Source organism: Takifugu flavidus, chromosome 5 (genome assembly GCF_003711565.1).
Source record: "Takifugu flavidus isolate HTHZ2018 chromosome 5, ASM371156v2, whole genome shotgun sequence".
Lineage (NCBI taxonomy): Eukaryota > Metazoa > Chordata > Actinopteri > Tetraodontiformes > Tetraodontidae > Takifugu > Takifugu flavidus.
This window is the reverse complement of record NC_079524.1, coordinates 18,014,441-18,032,086: the sequence shown is the minus strand read 5'-3', so window position 1 is coordinate 18,032,086 and position 17,646 is coordinate 18,014,441. Positions and strand designations below refer to the sequence as shown.

Here is a 17,646-nt window from a genome sequence, read left to right as displayed (position 1 = left end):
TCTCTGGTCACTGATTGGTCGGTTGGTCCCTGCTACTTTCTTACATTTTCTCTCAGACTGTGATTTACATTTTTCTATATGACACGTTGCTGCTTATGCACTGAACATGAGTGATTATTGATTTTATTTTTAGGGTTTTCTTTAATAAAACCACCGTCGCCCTCTACTGACCGGCTGCCACTGCTGCGATTCTAACCCAGACTCATTTTTGGTGACTACATTACATCTATAAAATGTCTTCAACGTATGAGATCATGTCATGTTTACATGTTTGGGATCACACCTGAACCACATCTGTTTGGTGGTCCTGACCAGATGTTAGCTCTATTGTACATGAACGGGTGATGCTGTGGCCCCCACCTCAGCTGGGTCTGGCCTAACATTATGGGCTGTCCGAGGACGTGGCTGTTGGTGGCTGTTGCCCTCATGTCATATAGAGGTGATTAATAATCTGGTCTCCACATGCTGGTGGTGGACCCCCCTCACACCAGTGCTCCCAGCTCTAGGCTACTTTAATAGATTTCTTCAGGGACAGATTCCACTGGCTGTCCACCACGGGGGGACAGGGCCTTGTCGAGTGGAGGTGCTTCGACAAACCCTGGCTCTTTAAGAAGGTGGCTGTCCTCAGTGGAGAGTCCTCTGTGGGACTTTAGATGTTGATCATTTTATTTCAATGCTGCCCTTCCTGTGGGGCAGAAGAGACCGTCCTTCATTGTTTTCCCCAATGTCCTCGTCTTGCGTCTCTGTTGCCGGACTGTTTGTTCAGCACAGCAGGTGAGGTCTTCTCACTGAGGACATTTGTGTTTGGTTTTAAATTTACAAAAGCTTCACAAAGACAAGTGTTGAACTTGTTCTGGGCCAGTTCAAAATGGCCGAGCAGCAGGAAGACGAGGGCTGAGGACAGCGTGGACAGATCAGAGCCCAAGTCCTCTTTAATTTGAATTTTTACAGAGAAAATAAGGATATGGAGCATTTCTCGAGGAAGTAGACCTGTGGTTGTGTCCTGTGCTCCATCCTCGAAGAAGATCTGGTTGTTTCAGATCAGCTGGTTTAAATTTCTAAGCTGTGCTTTTATCTGCTTTGATCCCATTGATGTGAGTTCCTGTGGAACATCAGACCCAATTCCTAGAAGGACTTTAATGGCGGAACAATTCTCTTCACAGTAAACTAAATAACTTGCGGAGACTTTTCCCGCCGCCCGCATCTGTGGAAGCGCTCGTGTCCAACTCCCGGCGGGGCCGTGAACGCAGCGCTAGAAGGTGGAGGTCTTTAAAAAGGGCGGGTCTCGCTGGGGGTGTCGGTCCAACCTGGTTTTCCGTCCGGACTTTTTCTCTCTGCTCTTCGGCGTGTCGTCCGGGTGGCTGTCACGTCTTCGCGGTCCAGGAGCTCCAGGTTCCGTCGCAGAGGAGGCGGGAGCCCGTCTAACAGGAGTTCGAACGCATTTCCTGCTTTTCTCCTCGGTACCAGTTGTGTCCCGGCCGAGCCCCTTTTCCTGTGGCTTTTAGCTTTTCCCAGTATGGGGGACGTGGTTTCCAGTCACCTGGATGAAGCCAAGCGGGAGATTGTGGCAGGTGAGGAGCTGTGTGAACATTGTGTGGAGCTTTAGGGGGATCGAGCTGCTGTCACTGCGGTCCTGGCAGCTTTACAGGCGGTTCCGGGACTCTGGAGGAGCCACACTGATGTTCTGGTGCTGCCAGCTGGGCTGCTAAAAGTGGAGAGGTCCCTCCTTTGGAAGAGAATCTCTCTGCTTTAGCAGATCTTCCAGATAGTTTCCATGGGTTCCAACTTTGTCTTCTTTAACGTCCGTGAGTCTAAAGGAGACATTTCTCCACACATCAGAGAGGGACCCTCGCTCCTGGGGGATTATTCTTGGCTTTTATAGGTCACGTCAGGTTCTGAAGAGAAATCTCTAAATGGTTTTTCAGAGGAGAACCTTGTAGTGCCGATAGGTTTGGTGTCACTTGACCCAATCTTCTACTGCCAGCATGTGTCTGTTCTTTAAATCTGTTCTGACTGAAGGAGAAGCTCCTTCTTAATCCCTCTGACCTTGAGGATCAGGTCAAAGTCTTTCTCCCGTGTATCGAGTGAATTCTTTCTTTCTGCTTTAAATGGTGACCTCTTCCTGTTGATCCAGTGTGACCTTCCCGTTTTGACGTGATGTTCCACAAAACACTGATTCCTCAAATCTTTGAGACATTCTGGAGACTGTTGATCTCAAGATTATCACTTCACGTTGGAGAATGTGAAGAATGTTTCAGAGTGGGAGGCTTCATGGAAACCTTCTCCAGGCCTTGATTTGTCGTCTCTGCAGCTCAGATCAGTTCGGACTTCTGTGTCTGCTCCCCCTCCTCCTCGCCTCAGTTCTTTCCCTGAGTTGTGATGAGGGCTGCTGGAGGTGGTCAGAGGTCCATTGCTCAGTGCTTTGGTATGAAGGTGGTGATTAATGGCTGTGCCGTCACGTGTTGTGGAGGTTGTGATAAAGATGAGTGTGCAGGGCCTGAGTCATGTTTGATGAGTGTGCAGGGCCTGAGTCATGGTTGAGTTCCCCATCAACCTCCGCTAGGTCAGCTTCGGCATGACTGATCAGACCGGTGAGGGAGCGGAGGGGCGAGGGAGCGGAGGGGCGAGGAGCGGAGGGGCGAGGGAGCGGAACGGGAGGGGGAGGGCGCGGACGGCGAGGGACGAGGGGCGAGGGAGCGGACGGGCGAGGGAGCGGACGGGCGAGGGAGCGGGGGGCGAGAGCGGACGGGCGAGGGAGCGGACCGCGAGGGAGCGGAGGGGCGAGGGACGGCGATGGGCGAGGGAGTGGACCGTTGAGGGAGCCTAGGGGCGAGGAGCGGAGGGGCGAGGAGCGGACGGGCGAGGGAGCTGACGGGCGAGGGAGCGGACCGGCGAGGGAGCGGAGGGGCGAGGGAGCGGAGGGGCGAGGGAGTGGACCGTTGGGGAGCGGAGGGGCGAGGGGCGAGGGGCGAGGGAGCGGAGGCGAGTGGAGCGGAGGGGCGAGGAGGGACCGTTGAGGGAGCGGAGGGGCGAGGAGCGGAGGGGCGAGGGCGGAACGGTGAGGAAGCGGAGGGGCGAGGGAGTGGAGGGGCGAGGGAGCGGAGGGGTGAGGAGCGGAACGGTGAGGGAGCGGAGGGGCGAGGGAGCGGAGGGGCGAGGGAGCGGAGGGGCGAGGGAGAGGAACGGTGAGGGAGCGGAGGGGCGAGGGAGTGGAGGGGCGAGGGAGCGGAGGGGCGAGGGAGCGGAACGGTGAGGGAGCGGAGGGGACGAGGGAGCGGACGGCGAGGGAGCGGAGGGGACGAGGAGAGAGGGGGGAGAGGAGGGGATGAGGACGGGTGAGGGAGCGGAGGGGTGAGGGAGCGGAGGGGCGAGGGAGCGGAGGGGCGAGGGGCGAGGGAGCGGAACGAGTGAGGGAGCGGAACGGTGAGGGAGCGGAACGGTGAGGGAAGCGGAACGGTGAGGGAGCGGAACGGTGAGGGAGCGGAGGGGCGAGGGAGCGGAACGGTGAGGGAGAGGAACGGTGAGGGAGCGGAGGGGCGAGGGAGCGGAGGGGCGAGGGAGCGGAACGGTGAGGGAGCGGAGGGGCGAGGGAGCGGAGGGGCGAGGGAGCGGAGGGGCGAGGGAGCGGAACGGCGAGGGAGCGGAACGGTGAGGGAGCGGAGGGGCGAGGGAGGGAACGGTGAGGGAGCGGAGGGGCGAGGGAGCGGACGGGCGAGGGAGCGGAACGGTGAGGGAGCGGAACGGTGAGGGAGAGGAGCGAGGGCGAGGGAGCGAGGGAGAGGAGCGGAGAGGGCAGGGAGAGGGAGCGGAGGGGCGAGGGAGAGGAAGGGCGAGGGAGCGGAACGGTGAGGGCGCGGAAGGGAGAGGGAGGGAGGGGCGAGGGGAGGAGGGGAGAGGAGGGGAGAGGGAGAGGATGAGGGCGAGGGAGCGGAGGGGCGAGGGAGCGGAACGGTGAGGAGCGGAGGGGGAGCGGAGGGGCGAGGGAGCGGAGGGGCGAGGGAGCGGAGGGGCGAGGGAGTGGAACGGTGAGGGAGCGGAGGGGCGAGGGGCGGAGGGGCGAGGGAGCGGAGGGGCGAGGGGCGAGGGAGCGGAGGGGCGAGGGAGCGGAGGGGCGAGGGAGCGGAACGGCGAGGGGCGCGGAACGGCGAGGGAGCGGGGGGGCGAGGGAGCGGAGGGGCGAGGGAGCGGAGGGGCGAGGGAGTGGAACGGTGAGTGAGGAGAGGGAGGGGCGAGGGAGAGGAGGGGCGAGGGAGCGGACGAGGCAGGGAGAGGGAGCAGAGGGGCGAGGGATGGGATGATCGAGGGAGACGGGAGAGGAGCGGGAGCGAGGCGACGGGAGGGGAGAGAGCGGGCGCGGACGGGCGAGGGAGCGGAGGGGCGAGGGAGCGGACGGGCGAGGGAGCAGAGGGGCGAGGGAGCGGAGGGGCGAGGGAGCGGACGGCGAGGGAGCGGAGGGGCGAGGGAGCGGAGGGGCGAGGGGCGAGGGGCGAGGGAGCGGAGGGGCGAGGGAGCGGAGGGGCGAGGAGCGGAGGGGCGAGGGAGCGGAGGGGCGAGGGAGCGGACCGTTGAAGTGAGGGAGCGGACCGCTGAGGGAGTGGACCGGCGAGGGAGCGGAGGGGCGAGGGAGCGGACCGTTGAAGTGAGGGAGCGGACCGTTGAAGTGAGGGAGCGGACCGGTGAGGTGAGGGAGCGGACCGGCGAGGGATCAGATGGCGAGGGATCAGATGGCGAGGGAGCGGACCGGCGAGGGAGCGGACCGGCGAGGGAGCGGACCGGCGAGGGAGTGGACCAGTACACTGAACAGCGATTAAAAACAACACAATCTATTAAACCGTTGATCTGGATCATGGTGGAATTTTGATCGGCCGTTCCCCCGTTCCTCTCCAGTCTGCTGCACCTCTCCCCTAACAACCGTAACCCTGAAGTCCAGGAAGGTCTTTTAGGTCCCCACTGACTTTTACTTGTGCTCTGGAAAATCTCCTCTGTCACTTCACATGTGGAAGCAGAACCTTGTCTGGTCAGGTGTCTTTGACCTCTGGGTCTCCACCTGAAGGTCCTTTTGACCTGGATCGTTGGTTCATGATGATTATGTTGAGTCCAGTCTGCTCACGAACTGATCCGGACTCCTGATGAAACTGGGGCGGGAATGGAACCCTTTTCTGGGCTGACTCGGGTATAATCTTGATCCAGCTCCTCCGGAACGTTCTCCTTCCTGTGGTCAGTCCTCGCCGTGCGTGATGTCATTGTTTAAAACGGGCTGCTCCTGAGCGTTTACATCACGGCTCAGTCAGGAAGTTCACACCCACTGGTGCAGCACTGGGAGACTCAACTGGAGACCGCCTCTGGGTCCTGGCCCCAACCAGGACTGTCGATACCAGCCTACAGTCCTGGTTGGTGCCAGGACCCAGAGGCATCCTCAGTAGTGCCACATGTGTTACCAGGGTAGGAGGCTGCTGCCAGATATGTTCTCCTCTCCATCTCATCAACCAGCAACCCTCTTTACAGCAGTGGGGGGGGGGGGGGGCAGGCAGCTCCTCCCACAGCCCCCACTGCTGTCTGACTGGGTCAGTGGGTGAGGGGCCAGGAAACAGGAAATTCTAGCAGAGGTTTCACGGCATGGTGATCTGGACAGAGCTGTGTGTGGCGAGGTGTGGCACTCTCGCCTTCTCTCACACACACACACACGCACACGCACACACACACACACACACACTCACACACACTCACACTCCTTTTGAGCAGAGACTTGTTCAACTTGGTTCAGGAGCAGGAATAGAGACACGGCACAAAGACCTGGCCAGGAGGTTCCCTCCAGAGCCCAACCGGCTCATGTCAGTGGTTCTGGCCTCACTGGTCAGACTGGTGCCCCCCCTGCTGGGCAAAGGGACAGCTCGAGCTGATTGAGTGAAACATCAGATGCCACTGAACTGGTGAACGAAGAGTGGTTTGGTGTGGTTTTCAGATGTAGATGTGGACCGGCTCCTCGGGCCTTGGCTCTGATGGGAACACGGGTTAGATTTATGAGTCCATCTGTGGGTCTCTCACTGGAATGTTTTTGTTAAGGAGACATGGGGAGGGGGTGGGGAGAAGCTCTGGTATTAAATGGTTGTCTCTGAAGACCAAAGTCAGTAGTTTGATCAGACGAGCTGTAGCGTGAATGAAAGTCCTGTTGGCTGGAAAAGATTCCACCGTGACCAAGGCTGCAGTCGTTAGGGTCGTTAGGGTCGTTAGGGTCGTTAGGGCTGAGAGCTGCCCTCAGCACTGCCGGGCCCCAGCTCAATTAGCTGTTGGCTAATCTCAGGTCCAAAGAAAGCGTCTCCAGAGTTCAGTCCCCATGTACTGAAGGGGGCTGATGCCCCCCAACCGAGTACGCTTCAGTATAAACTGCACATTATATGGTCGTATAGATTCTCTCTTCTATAGGTCACACACACACACACACCACTTGTTCTGGTCTACAGACGGCTCACACCACTGGTTTTACTGGACCACGTAGCAGTCCAGGCTGTATCCCGGCATGGGGACTGCTCTGGGGGTCTCTGGGTCGCTCAGGACTGCCGTCTGACTCCACGTCCACCCTGCAGTCGTCCATGATGGGAAGCCTGAAGTCAGGTGTTCTGAGATGGAGCTGCAGGAGTCGGGCTCTGACTCGGGCTGGACCTGACCCGTGCCAGGGTCCATGGTCCTTCATCTGCCATCTACCCTTCATCGCAGAACTTCCAGTCACCCCGATTTAAAATCAGCAAGAGTGATGATTTTTCTAATAAGGAGTTCTTTCACTGGAGACCAAAAAATGTATCGCGTGTGTTTTAACTTCAAAGATTGCTGGTTAAAAAAATGTATATTTTAAATTTCACCCTGTGTGTGTGTGTGTGTGTGTGTGTGTGTGTGTGTTGTGTGTGTGTGTGTGTGTGTGCCTGTGTGTGTGTGTGTGTGTGTGTGTTCTAGCGCGCAGCGGCGAGCTGATGGCGGCGTTCAGGCGTCTCTATGAGCAGCAGTATGCAGTAGCTCTCTTCAACAACATCCGCTTTGTCATAGAAGGAGGAGGTGGTCCTCAACCCCAGCTGCTACAGCGCAAGGTAACGTAGCCCAGCACAGTCCGACCCGTCTGAACTGGGTCTGAACTGGTACTGAACCTGTACTCGGCCGCAGGTAGCCACCATAATGCTAACTCTACCACCAGCTACTGGCATTCACTTCCCTTCTTTGTTGGATTTAATGGACAAAACCAGATCTCTTTACCTTCCCCACCAGTTTGGCGTATCTCTCCCACCTTCCTCAGAACCGTCACCATCAGAACCATCAGGTGGTGACGTAGCTCCTCAGCTGATGTCACAACAAACCAGGCTTTGTTGTCCCCCCGAGGACGGCACACTCGGCATCCTTTCACATCCCACAACGAGCTGGGAGGACTCCTTCGCAGTGAAGGAGTGTGGAGGACAACCATCCAGGAAGGGGGGGGGGCCTCCATGCTGTCGCCGTCCTGGGGGAGGACCGCGTAGCAGGAGGCCCGATGGACCGATGACGTCCTCGCCTGTAGCATCAGCTGATGAGACAAGTCACCTGACACCTGGGGACGCTTCTGAGGAAGGTGGAACAGAAAGGCTGAAACTAGGCCAGGAGGTTGGGAGGAAGAGAGCCTGCTGGCTGCTGTGGGACCTGTGTTCCGCCTCATGTGTGCCATGCTCATCAGCACATCGGCAGCACGCTGACGCAGCAGAGCTCTGAATATGGACCAGTGTCGCTGGACGTGACCCTCTCCTGAAGAAGGGACGCTAACCTGACGTCTAAGCTCTTCGTCTGAGACTCCAACCTCTCCCCCCCTTCACCCACAGGTTCCACTGGAGAACAAGTCCATCTTCTCCGGCTCGCTGTTTCACTACCTGGAGGAGAATAAGAGATGGAGGAGCCGCTTCCTGTTTGTTCCAGACTCCTATAGTATCAGCTATTATGACAGCAAAGCTGTGAGCACAAAACGTGCACGTTAACGTGCGTGCGGTGATGCTGCTTTGTCATGATAACTCTTATTTTCCAGGTCCATGACAAAGGCCAACATCCCAAAGGAACCATCAACTGTGCAGGCTACAAGGTGCTCACGTCTCTGGAGGACTACCTGGACCTGCTGGCTGACAGCCTGCCAGGTGAGCTACCTAAACGTGACTGGAGGTGTCCCCGTTGGAATGCTGAACTCGCCCATCATATGGTTGCTAAGTAGACGCTGGAATGACAAAGGTTTGAGTTTGGCTGTCAGAGTAAGATGCTGATGACCGTGTTGTATGTGAGCGTTGTGCAGTGTGTGTGCTCACGTCCCCGTGCACCACCTGTGTTTACGCATTTAAACCACCCTAGACGGACTGAAAGCAGTTGGACCAAACTCCTCGCTGCTCCCAACAGGCTGCTCAGCTTGACCTTTGACCCAAACCTAAATAAGAAGGTCAACTCATCGTTGAGTGAAGCCAGAAAAAGTGGTGTCAGATCCACTTGACCTCTCTAAAGATGTGTCTCGAGGTTCCCTCTTGGACCAGCCTCTTTCTCCACCTGCGTAAATGATGGCAGCCACGGCTAATTGTGCCTCCTGGATACGCCTCTATGCTGATGATACCACCATCATCACCTTCACCTGTGTCTCACCAGCAGAAGACCAAATGTGTGTGATTTGATCAGGAACGGGTGCTAGCTCAGTCTGTAGGGGCTGCTCTGAGGACCCGGGGGCCTCGGGTTCAAGCCCTAGTACAGGCAAAGTCTTGGGGGGTGTTTGGATCGTAGGGGGAGGTGCCAGGACACCCTTGGAGCACTGCTGAGGTACTCTTGAGCAGGTTAATGAACCCCCAAGCGCCCTGCCACGAGCTGGTGACTGAATTCTGGGGTGTACCTGCCTCCGACATCCTTCCCCTCAGCCCAAAAAGGGATAAAGAGGTCAAGAAAAACACCTGGGTCTCCGTCGGAGCCGTTCGGGGTCTCAGGCTGGTCACCTCACCTTGCCTCTCCAAAGCTAAGGCCAGATTGGGGTTCCTCTACTGTAACTAGGCCTCTTTCTGCCAAGGTAATTGGCCTCCAAGGGTTCTCTTAACAGACTGGGTGGTCCCCGGGGTTTTCCAGTCCCCACTGTGACCGTCGGCCCTCCCTCCACCCCAGGTGACTCCCTCCACCCCAGGTGACTCCATCGGTGGAGTCTACTGCTCTCTAAGACCCGACATGGGAGAACAGCCTTCCACTGTCAGCTCCTTCACCACCTCTGACTGTTGGATGTGTTGATGCCCCTTCTGGTCTCTGTAGTCCAGGAGTTGTTTGCGATGCTTTTGACTTCATTGGTGCCTCCTCGGTGGTTCTTCACTTGTATCCTGGGTTCCTGGTACTGTTCCTGGTCTTGGTTTTGCTTCTGCCGGGGCCTCTGACCAGGTCGTGGTTGGAAATGAGCAGTTGTTCTCAACTTCCTGCTAGTGAAGGCCAGAGACATGAATCAGATGGTTGTGTTCCAGGTGTAAAAGCCAAGACGGGAAGTTCGGCCTTCCTAAAGTGTGCCACCCAGTTCCCATTGATCCTCTGGCACCCCTACGCTCGTCATCACTACTTCTGTGCGGTGTCGGAGAAAGACCAGAAGAAGTGGCACGCCGTCCTGCAGGACTGCATCAGACACACTAATGATGGTGAGGAAGCACACACAGACACACACACACACACACACACACCCTAACCCTCACAGCTCACGCGTGGTGTGGGCTGGAACAGGAGCCGCCCGGTGTTGCAGGTCTCTGATGGTTGCAGGGCTCAACAACGGCTCATTTTGGACACAGAAATGTTTCCATAGCAACTGAATTACTGTCCTGCAGGTTTTCTTGGCCAACTTTTTTATTTTTCACACTTCCTAAAATCGGAAGAAAACCTTTTCCAGCACAGAAGGACGTTCCTGAGTGTTTAAGACCAGAGTGTGGACTGTGGGAGGTGTTGGGACCTGTACCTGCCCCAGTAGCACCAGGGCGGAGCTGTGGCCCTAGAGGCCTGGAGCCTTTAGAACCTGATGGAGATGAAAACTGTCCCACTCATCAGACGCCTCTGGAGCTGGACGTCTGTCTGTGTGGACAACCATGAACCCGAGCAGGTCTCTGAGCAACCGATGCACCTCCACGCTGGCAGCAACAGACAGAGTCCAAAGATTGGACCCAACAGCCTGTTGTTGAGCTGGGAACCTCCAGACACCTGCCTGTCACGCCGCTCTGGCACCAGCTTCCTCTGGACGCCACACGCCTTCAGGAATGTTTGCACTCGCGTTCCCACACAACACTCGGAATGTTGGCTGTTGCACAAGCTAAACACACACACGCACGCGCGCGCGCACACACACACACACACACACCACACACACACACACACACACGCGTACGCACACACACACACACACACAGGTTCCAACAGGTGTTGTGCTCATTGCTTCACAGGTTTACCAGAGGAGGATAAAGTCCAAACTCCAGCCTTTACCGATGCTGTGCGACTTTACCGCCAAGCTCAAGGGCACTATGGTACATGGGAGATGATGTGTGGAGCTCCATCACAGGTAGGCAGGAACCACGTGTCCTCAGTGACTGACAGGAACCGGCAGAACTCTGTGGGATCATCTGGTGATGTCTCAGACAGGACTCGCGTCCACGTGTGTGTGTTCCCAGTGTTCTCAGTCACCTTAGGGGTTAGGGTTAGAGGTTAGGGGTTAGAGGTTAGGGGTTAGGGTTAGAGGTTAGGGTTAGGGGTTCGAGGTTAGAGGGTTAGGGTTAGAGGTTAGGGGTTAGGGTTAGAGGTTAGGGGTTAGAGGTTAGGGGTTAGGGTCAGGGTTAGAGGGTTAGGGTTAGAGGTTAGTGGTTAGAGGTTAGGGGTTCGAGGTTAGAGGTTAGGGGTTAGAGGTTAGAGGGTTAGGGGTTAGGGTTAGAGGTTAGGGGTTAGAGGGTTAGGGTTAGAGGTTAGGTTAGAGGTTAGGGGTTAGGGTTAGAGGGTTAGGGTTAGAGGTTAGGGTTAGAGGTTAGGGGTTAGAGGGTTAGGGTTAGAGGGTTAGGGTTAGAGGGTTAGGGGTTAGGGGTTAGGGTTAGAGGTTAGGGGTTAGAGGTTAGGGTTAGAGGGTTAGGGTTAGAGGTTAGAGGTTAGGGGTTAGGGTTAGGCTGTAAAATCAGCTGGTCACACAGGAACCTTCTAGATTCTGTGATGCGTCTCACAGCGGTCCAGTCAGGTTCAGAACGAGTTGGAACATCTCACGTGACTCTCTGCAGTGTTAGAGGTGCTGTAAAAAACAACACATCTGCCCACTGTTAACATCTGCATAACGGCTGCAGCCAAGAGACCGAACAGGTCCCTCAAGCTGCACCGGATCAGCCCCGACTTAGCAACAGTTAGCATTGAATGGTGGCCAGGTGTGTGTGTGTGTGTGTGTGTGTGTGTGTGTGTGAGTGTGTGTGTCTCAGGTGTGTGTGTGAGTGTGTGTGCACAGAAACCCAACAAATGAATCAGGAAGGGGTGTTTTCCTCCAGATCCTCTCCAACCTGGTGATGGAGACGCTCCTCTCTGAGCTGCGGGACCTCATCTCCCCCCGCCTCAAGGGGAAACTGCACGAGAGGCAGAAGAGCTGGATGCTGGTAAGAAAATGCTCCATCAGCATCTTCTCTTTCTTCTAGTCATCAGGTGACCCACAGATGGACTGAAGACGTGTGTGTGGGGGTGTGTGTTCAGATCAGTGATGCCGTCTACAGTCTGGTGCAGGGACGGTGCCTCGCCCAGTATGAGGAGCTGCTGCAGAGGTGTGAAGCAGCCCGCTCCTCTCTGGAGGCCTCCATCCGCACTGACATGGACCAGATCATCTCATCCAAGGAGCATCTGAGCAGCAAGATCAGAGGTTGGGATCAGAGCTGCACATTTGTCCCTGAGCACTGACGGGACCCAGCGAGGCTCCTTACCTGGTGGAGGAGCATTGTTGGCCACCCAGCTGCTCCTTGGTTTTATGTTCTGGCCCACTTACCTGATCCGTGAGAAACCTTCTGAAATCCTTCCTTCCATTCAGCGGCGGTTGTTCCGAAGGCTGAGAAGCTGCTGAAGGTGAGCATCCAGCCCTACATCAGCTCCATCCTGGACGCGCTGATGGAGCCCACCAGCCGAGGCTTCTCTGAGGTCCGCGAGTTGTTCTTTAAAGAGCTGGTGGACATGAGCAAGAACATCATCAATGAGGGCACCAAGGAGATGGTGGCACAGGTACAGACTGTTATTAATGAGGAGACCCGCAGGTGTCTCACGGACCCTGTCCTCCTGTCCTCAGCACATGGACAAGATCTCCATGTTGGCCTTCCACCCTGTGAAGATGCAGAGCTGCTACGAGAAGGTGGAGCAGCTGAGTCTGGAGGGTCTGCAGCAGCGGTTCGACGTCTCCAGCCCCTCGGTGTTCGTTCAGAGGGCCCAGATCCTCATGAGAGAGGTGATGCTGTTGCTGCGGTCGGACACAGACGCTTCACACGGACGCGTTGCACGGACGCGTCGCACGGACGCGTCGCACGGACGCGTCACACAGACGCGTCGCACGGACGCGTCACACAGACGCGTCGCACGGACGCGTCACGCAGGCGATTCACACAGACGCTTCACGCAGACGCTTCACGCAGGCGATTCACACAGACGCTTCACGCAGACGCTTCACACAGACGCTTCACACAGACGCTTCACGCAGGCGCGTCACACAGGCGCTTCCACACAGACGCTTCACGCAGGCGCGTCACACAGGCGCGTCACGCAGGCGCTTCACGCAGACGCTTCCACACAGACACTTCAGACGGACGCTTCCACGCAGGCGTTTCACACAGGCATTTGACACGGACGCTTCACACGGGCGCGTCACACAGAGACGCTTCACACAGAGACGCTTCACACAGAGACGCTTCACCCGGGCGCTTCACGCGGGCATTTGACACGGACGCTTCACACGGGCGCGTCACACAGAGACGCTTCACACAGAGACGCTTCACACAGAGACGCTTCACCCGGGCGCTTCACGCGGGCGCGTCACACAGACGCTTCGCACAGGCGCTTCGCACAGGCGCTTCGCACAGGCGCTTCACACAGACGCTTCACACACTCCTAAAGCCGCCTGGTGATGACGCTGATTCAGATTTTCCTGCTCAACAACAGCAAATGGACAACGCCGTCTACACCTTCGAGCAGATCCTTCACCAGAGCCTGGAGACCCAGGGGACCGAGGAGCTCTGCAAGACCGTCCAGCGCTGCCAGGACAGAGTCCTCAAGGTAGAACAATGTCAGCGTAGAGGTGTCCAGGTCTCATCCTGCCCGGGGGGCTACAGAGACCAGCGTAGAGGTGTCCAGGTCTCATCCTCCCCGGGGGGCTACAGAGACCAGCGTAGAGGTGTCCAGGTCTCATCCTCCCCGGGGGGCTACAGAGACCAGCGTAGAGGTGTCCAGGTCTCATCCTCCCCGGGGGGCTACAGAGACCAGCGTAGAGGTGTCCAGGTCTCATCCTCCCCGGGGGGCTACAGAGACCAGTAGGTCTCATCCTCCCTGGGGAGCTGCAGCCCTGGTGCCTGGTGAAGGGCTGGTAACCAGTCTAACCAGTCTAACCAGTCCAACCAGTCTAACCAGTACCTGATGCTGGACTTGTCTCCACTGTGCTTGTGTGCCATCAGAAGTTTGACTACGACAGCAGCTCGGTGAGGAAGCGCTTCTTCCGTGAGGCTCTGCTCCAGATCTTCATCCCCTACATGCTGAAGCAGCTCAGCCCCTCCTGCCTCTCGGTGAGTCCACCCCCCAGGCACGGCCACCAGGGGGCGCTGAGTGGTGCGGGAGCAGGAAAGCTAATGAGTGAAAAAGCTAATGAGGAAGACGCTCGTTTAGGTGTCTTGTCTTCCTGTGCTTCATGTCCACCATCGTCATGGCAACACAGACATGCTGGCTATGCAGCTTTGAGGTTAATGGCTGATCTACAGCTCCTTTTAGCCCTGTTGCTGTGAGGTCATGGTGCTGCTGTGCTGCTGCTGTGCTGCTGCTGCTGCTACTACTGCTGCTACTGCTACTACTGCTGCTGCTGCTGCTGCTACTGCTGCTGCTGCTGCTGCTGCTGCTGCTACTGCTGCTGCTGCTACTGTTGCTGCTACTGCTACTGCTGTGCTGCTGCTACTGCTGCTGCTGCTGCTACTGCTGCTGAGCTGCTACTGCTGTAGCTGCTGCTGCTGCTGCTGCTGCTACTGCTGCTGCTGCTGCTGCTGCTGCTACTACTGCTGCTGCTATGCTACTGCTGCTGCTGCTGCTGCTACTGCTGCTTGCTGTGCTGCTGCTGTGTGCTGCTGCTGCTGCTACTACTACTGCTGCTGGCTTGCACTATACTGCTGCTGCTACTGCTTACTGCTGCTGCTGCTGCTGCTACTGCTGCTGCTGCTGCTACTGCTGCTGCTGCTGCCTGCCTACTGCTGCTGCTACTGCTACTGCTGCTTGCTGCTGCTGCTGCTACTGCTTGTGCTGCTGCTGCTACTGCTGCTGCTGCTGCTACTGCTGCTGCTGCTGCTGCTACTGCTGCTGCTACTGCTGCGCTGCTGCTGCTGCTGCTGCTACTACTGCTGCTGCTGCTGCTGCTACTGCTGCTGCTACTGCTGCTGCTGCTGCTACTGCTGCTGCTGCTGCTGCTGCTGCTGCTAATGCTGCTGCTGCTGCTTGCTGCTGCTACTGCTACTGCTGCTGGCTGCTGCTGCTGCTGCTGCTACTACTGCTGCTGCTGCTGCTGCTACTTGCTGTCGCTGCTGCTGCTACTGCTGCTGCTGCTACTGCTGCTGCTGCTGCTACTGCTACTACTGCTGCTGCTGCTGCTACTACTGCTGCTGTGCTGCTGCTGCTGCTGCTACTGCTGCTACTACTGCTGCTGCTACTACTGCTGCTGCTACTGCTGCTACTGCTACTGCTGCTACTGCTACTACTACTGCTGCTGCTGCTACTACTGCTGCTGCTGTGCTGTGTGCTGCTGCTGCTGCTGCTGCTGCTGCTGCTGCTACTACTGCTGCTGCTTGTGCTGCTTGCTGCTGCTGCTGCTGCTGCTGCTGCTACTGCTACTACTGCTGCGTACTGCTGCTGCTGCTGCTGCTGCTACTGCTACTACTACTGCTGCTGCTGCTGCTGCTGCTACTACTGCTGCTGCTCTGCTGCTGCTGCTGCTACTGCCTACTTACTACTGCTGCTGCTGCTGCTGCTTACTGTTGCTGCTGCTACTGCTACTACTGCTGCTGCTGCTGCTGCTGCTGCTGCTGCTGCTACTGCTCTACTACTGCTGCTACTGCTGCTACTGCTGCTGCTGCTGCTACTGCTACTACTACTGCTTGCTGCTGCTGCTGCTGCTACTACTGCTGCTGCTGTGCTGCTGCTGCTGCTACTGCTACTACTACTGCTGCTGCTGCTGCTGCTACTGTTGCTGCTGCTACTGCTACTACTGCTGCTACTGCTACTGCTGCTGCTGCTGCTGTTGCTGCTGCTACTGCTACTACTACTGCTGCTGCTGCTGCTGATGCTGCTGCTGCACTGCTGCTGCTCTGCTGTTGCTGCTGCTGCTGCTGTGCTGCTGCTGCTGCTGCTGCTGCTGTGCTGCTACTACTACTGCTGCTGCTGCTGTTTTGCTACTGCTGCTGCTGCTACTGCTGCTGCTGTGTTGTTGCTGCTGCTGCTGCTGTGCTGTAGCTGCTGCTGCGCTGCTGCTGCTGCTGCTGCTGCTGTAGCTGCTGCTGCTGTGTGTGTGCTGCTGCTGCGCTGCTGCTGTGTTGCTGCGTTGTTGTTGCTGCTGCTGTGTTGCTGTGCTGCATTAAACATTTAAAATAATCTTTCTGAGGACCATAAAGAGCTCATGTTTCAAAGTGGCCACCTGCAGCTGACGGCTCGGTGAACTGTGTGTGGTGTGTGTGTGTGTTGTGTGTGTGTGTGTGTGTGTGTGTGTGTGTGTGTGTGTGTGTAGGAGCTACTCCGCTTCCAGGAGATGATCTTTGAGGACTTCTCTCCATTCATCCTGGTGGAGAACATCTTTGAGGAGGTGGTGCTGCATCTGTGACGAAGGACATCATGATGGGTCGGTGATCTGCTCGTCCCTCTGGGAAGAAGTTCTACTACAGTTATTATGCTCAAAGGTGTGTGTGTGTCTCTGTGTGTGTGTGTGTGTGTGTGTGTGTGTGTGTGTGTGTGTGTGTAGCTGTGAAGGAGGCAGCCGTCCAGAGGAGACACAACCTGTACAGGGACAGCATTGTCCTCAGCAACAGCGACCCCAGCCTGCACCTCCTGGGAGACAACCCGTCCATCGACTGGGCCGGTGAGTACGGAGGAGGGCAGGAGAAGACGGACGGCCCGGAGAAGGAGGAGAAGGAGGAGGAGGGTGGAGAGGGCCAGAAGAAGAGGAGAATGAAGCAGGTGGTGTCAATGATCCAGGTGGAGGACTCTGACCTTCCGTCCCCTGAGACCGGAGCAGAGGTGCCGTCCATCAGAGACATCCCAGAGGAGGATGGCCAGCAGGAGGTGGAGCAGGAGGTGGAGCAGGAGGATGGCCAGGAGGAGGAGCAGGAGGAGGAGCAGGAGGATGGCCAGGAGGAGGAGCAGGAGGTGGGGCAGGAGGAGGAGGAGGAGGAGCAGGAGGTGCACAGTGAAGCTGCCAACCCCCCAGATTTGTCCAGTGCTTCAGTCTCGGAGGAGAAACGGATCCAACCCGAGGAGCAGCGTAAAGATTCAGAACCTCTGGAGGGGGAGACAGCTGCAGGTGTCCTGGAGGACAAAGACACCCCCTCAGACCTGGAGGGGAGCAGAGGTTCCCACCACCTCCCCCCACAGGCGCTGCAGAAAGGTCCTCGGCCCCCGCTCCCCCCCTCCCCTCACGATGGCGGGTGAAGCGGGAGAGGAGGGGACCCCACCAGCTCAGCAGCCCCCCAGCCCCCCAGCCTGGAGGGGACCAGACTGCTGCAGGAGCTCAGTGATCCTCCAGAGGTTCCTCCAGAGGTTCCTCCAGAGGTTCCTCCCCAGTCCTCCTGTCGGAACGGGACCGTTTTTACAGTTTTTACTCTCTGGTTTCACAGCTTTCCAGCCAGTAAACACACACACACACACACACACACACTGGTCACTGTGAGCACGGTGGACACGTCCTGTCCGTTGGAAGCCTGTCCTAGTGTCCAGCACCCTGGTGGACGGAGGGCTATGATGCTGGTAAACTCCTCCTGGGAATTCCTGAACGGGTTCCAGCTGGTCATCAGGAGGCCGGAAACGTGCTCCTCCTCCTCCTCCTCCTCCTCACGTCATACCCAGGAGGGGGACGGAGGGACACTGATGAGGGACACTAGCTTGAGTTTGTCCCTGAATAAAGAGATGTTGTGTATGTGATGTTTAAACGGATGGTTGCCGACCCGTCCCGCTGCCCTTTTACTTCCTTTTATGGCCTGGCTCCGCCTCTTTATTTATTGTTTTGGAGCCACTTTTGTACCAACATTCTTTTAGATTCATTTTACCTGTGTGATGAAGTCATTGCTAATAAATCCTTCTTTCCCTTTTCCCTTTGTCAAGTGTCTTTTATTGGAAGATGAGTTAGCGATGACGTTTCTATTAGCATCAGTAACGAGCGTGGCTGTTACCATGTAATAACAGTCGTAATGGGGTCAG

The 17,646-nt window shown here is 57.0% G+C and overlaps 1 protein-coding gene across 1 annotated transcript; it reads left to right on the top strand.

Moving 5' to 3' along the window:
* Nucleotides 1-1,084: 1,084 nt before the first annotated feature.
* Nucleotides 1,085-17,537, top strand: niban2b (niban apoptosis regulator 2b). Its single transcript, XM_057033495.1, is given in 15 exon segments — nucleotides 1,085-1,571; nucleotides 6,949-7,079; nucleotides 7,836-7,964; nucleotides 8,036-8,141; nucleotides 9,480-9,647; nucleotides 10,437-10,552; nucleotides 11,511-11,615; nucleotides 11,710-11,872; nucleotides 12,038-12,225; nucleotides 12,290-12,445; nucleotides 13,153-13,266; nucleotides 13,662-13,769; nucleotides 15,965-16,049; nucleotides 16,052-16,075; nucleotides 16,196-17,537. Coding segments are annotated over 15 exon segments (2,334 nt in total). The 5' UTR covers nucleotides 1,085-1,516; the 3' UTR covers nucleotides 16,882-17,537.
* The last annotated feature ends 109 nt before the right edge of the window (nucleotides 17,538-17,646 follow it).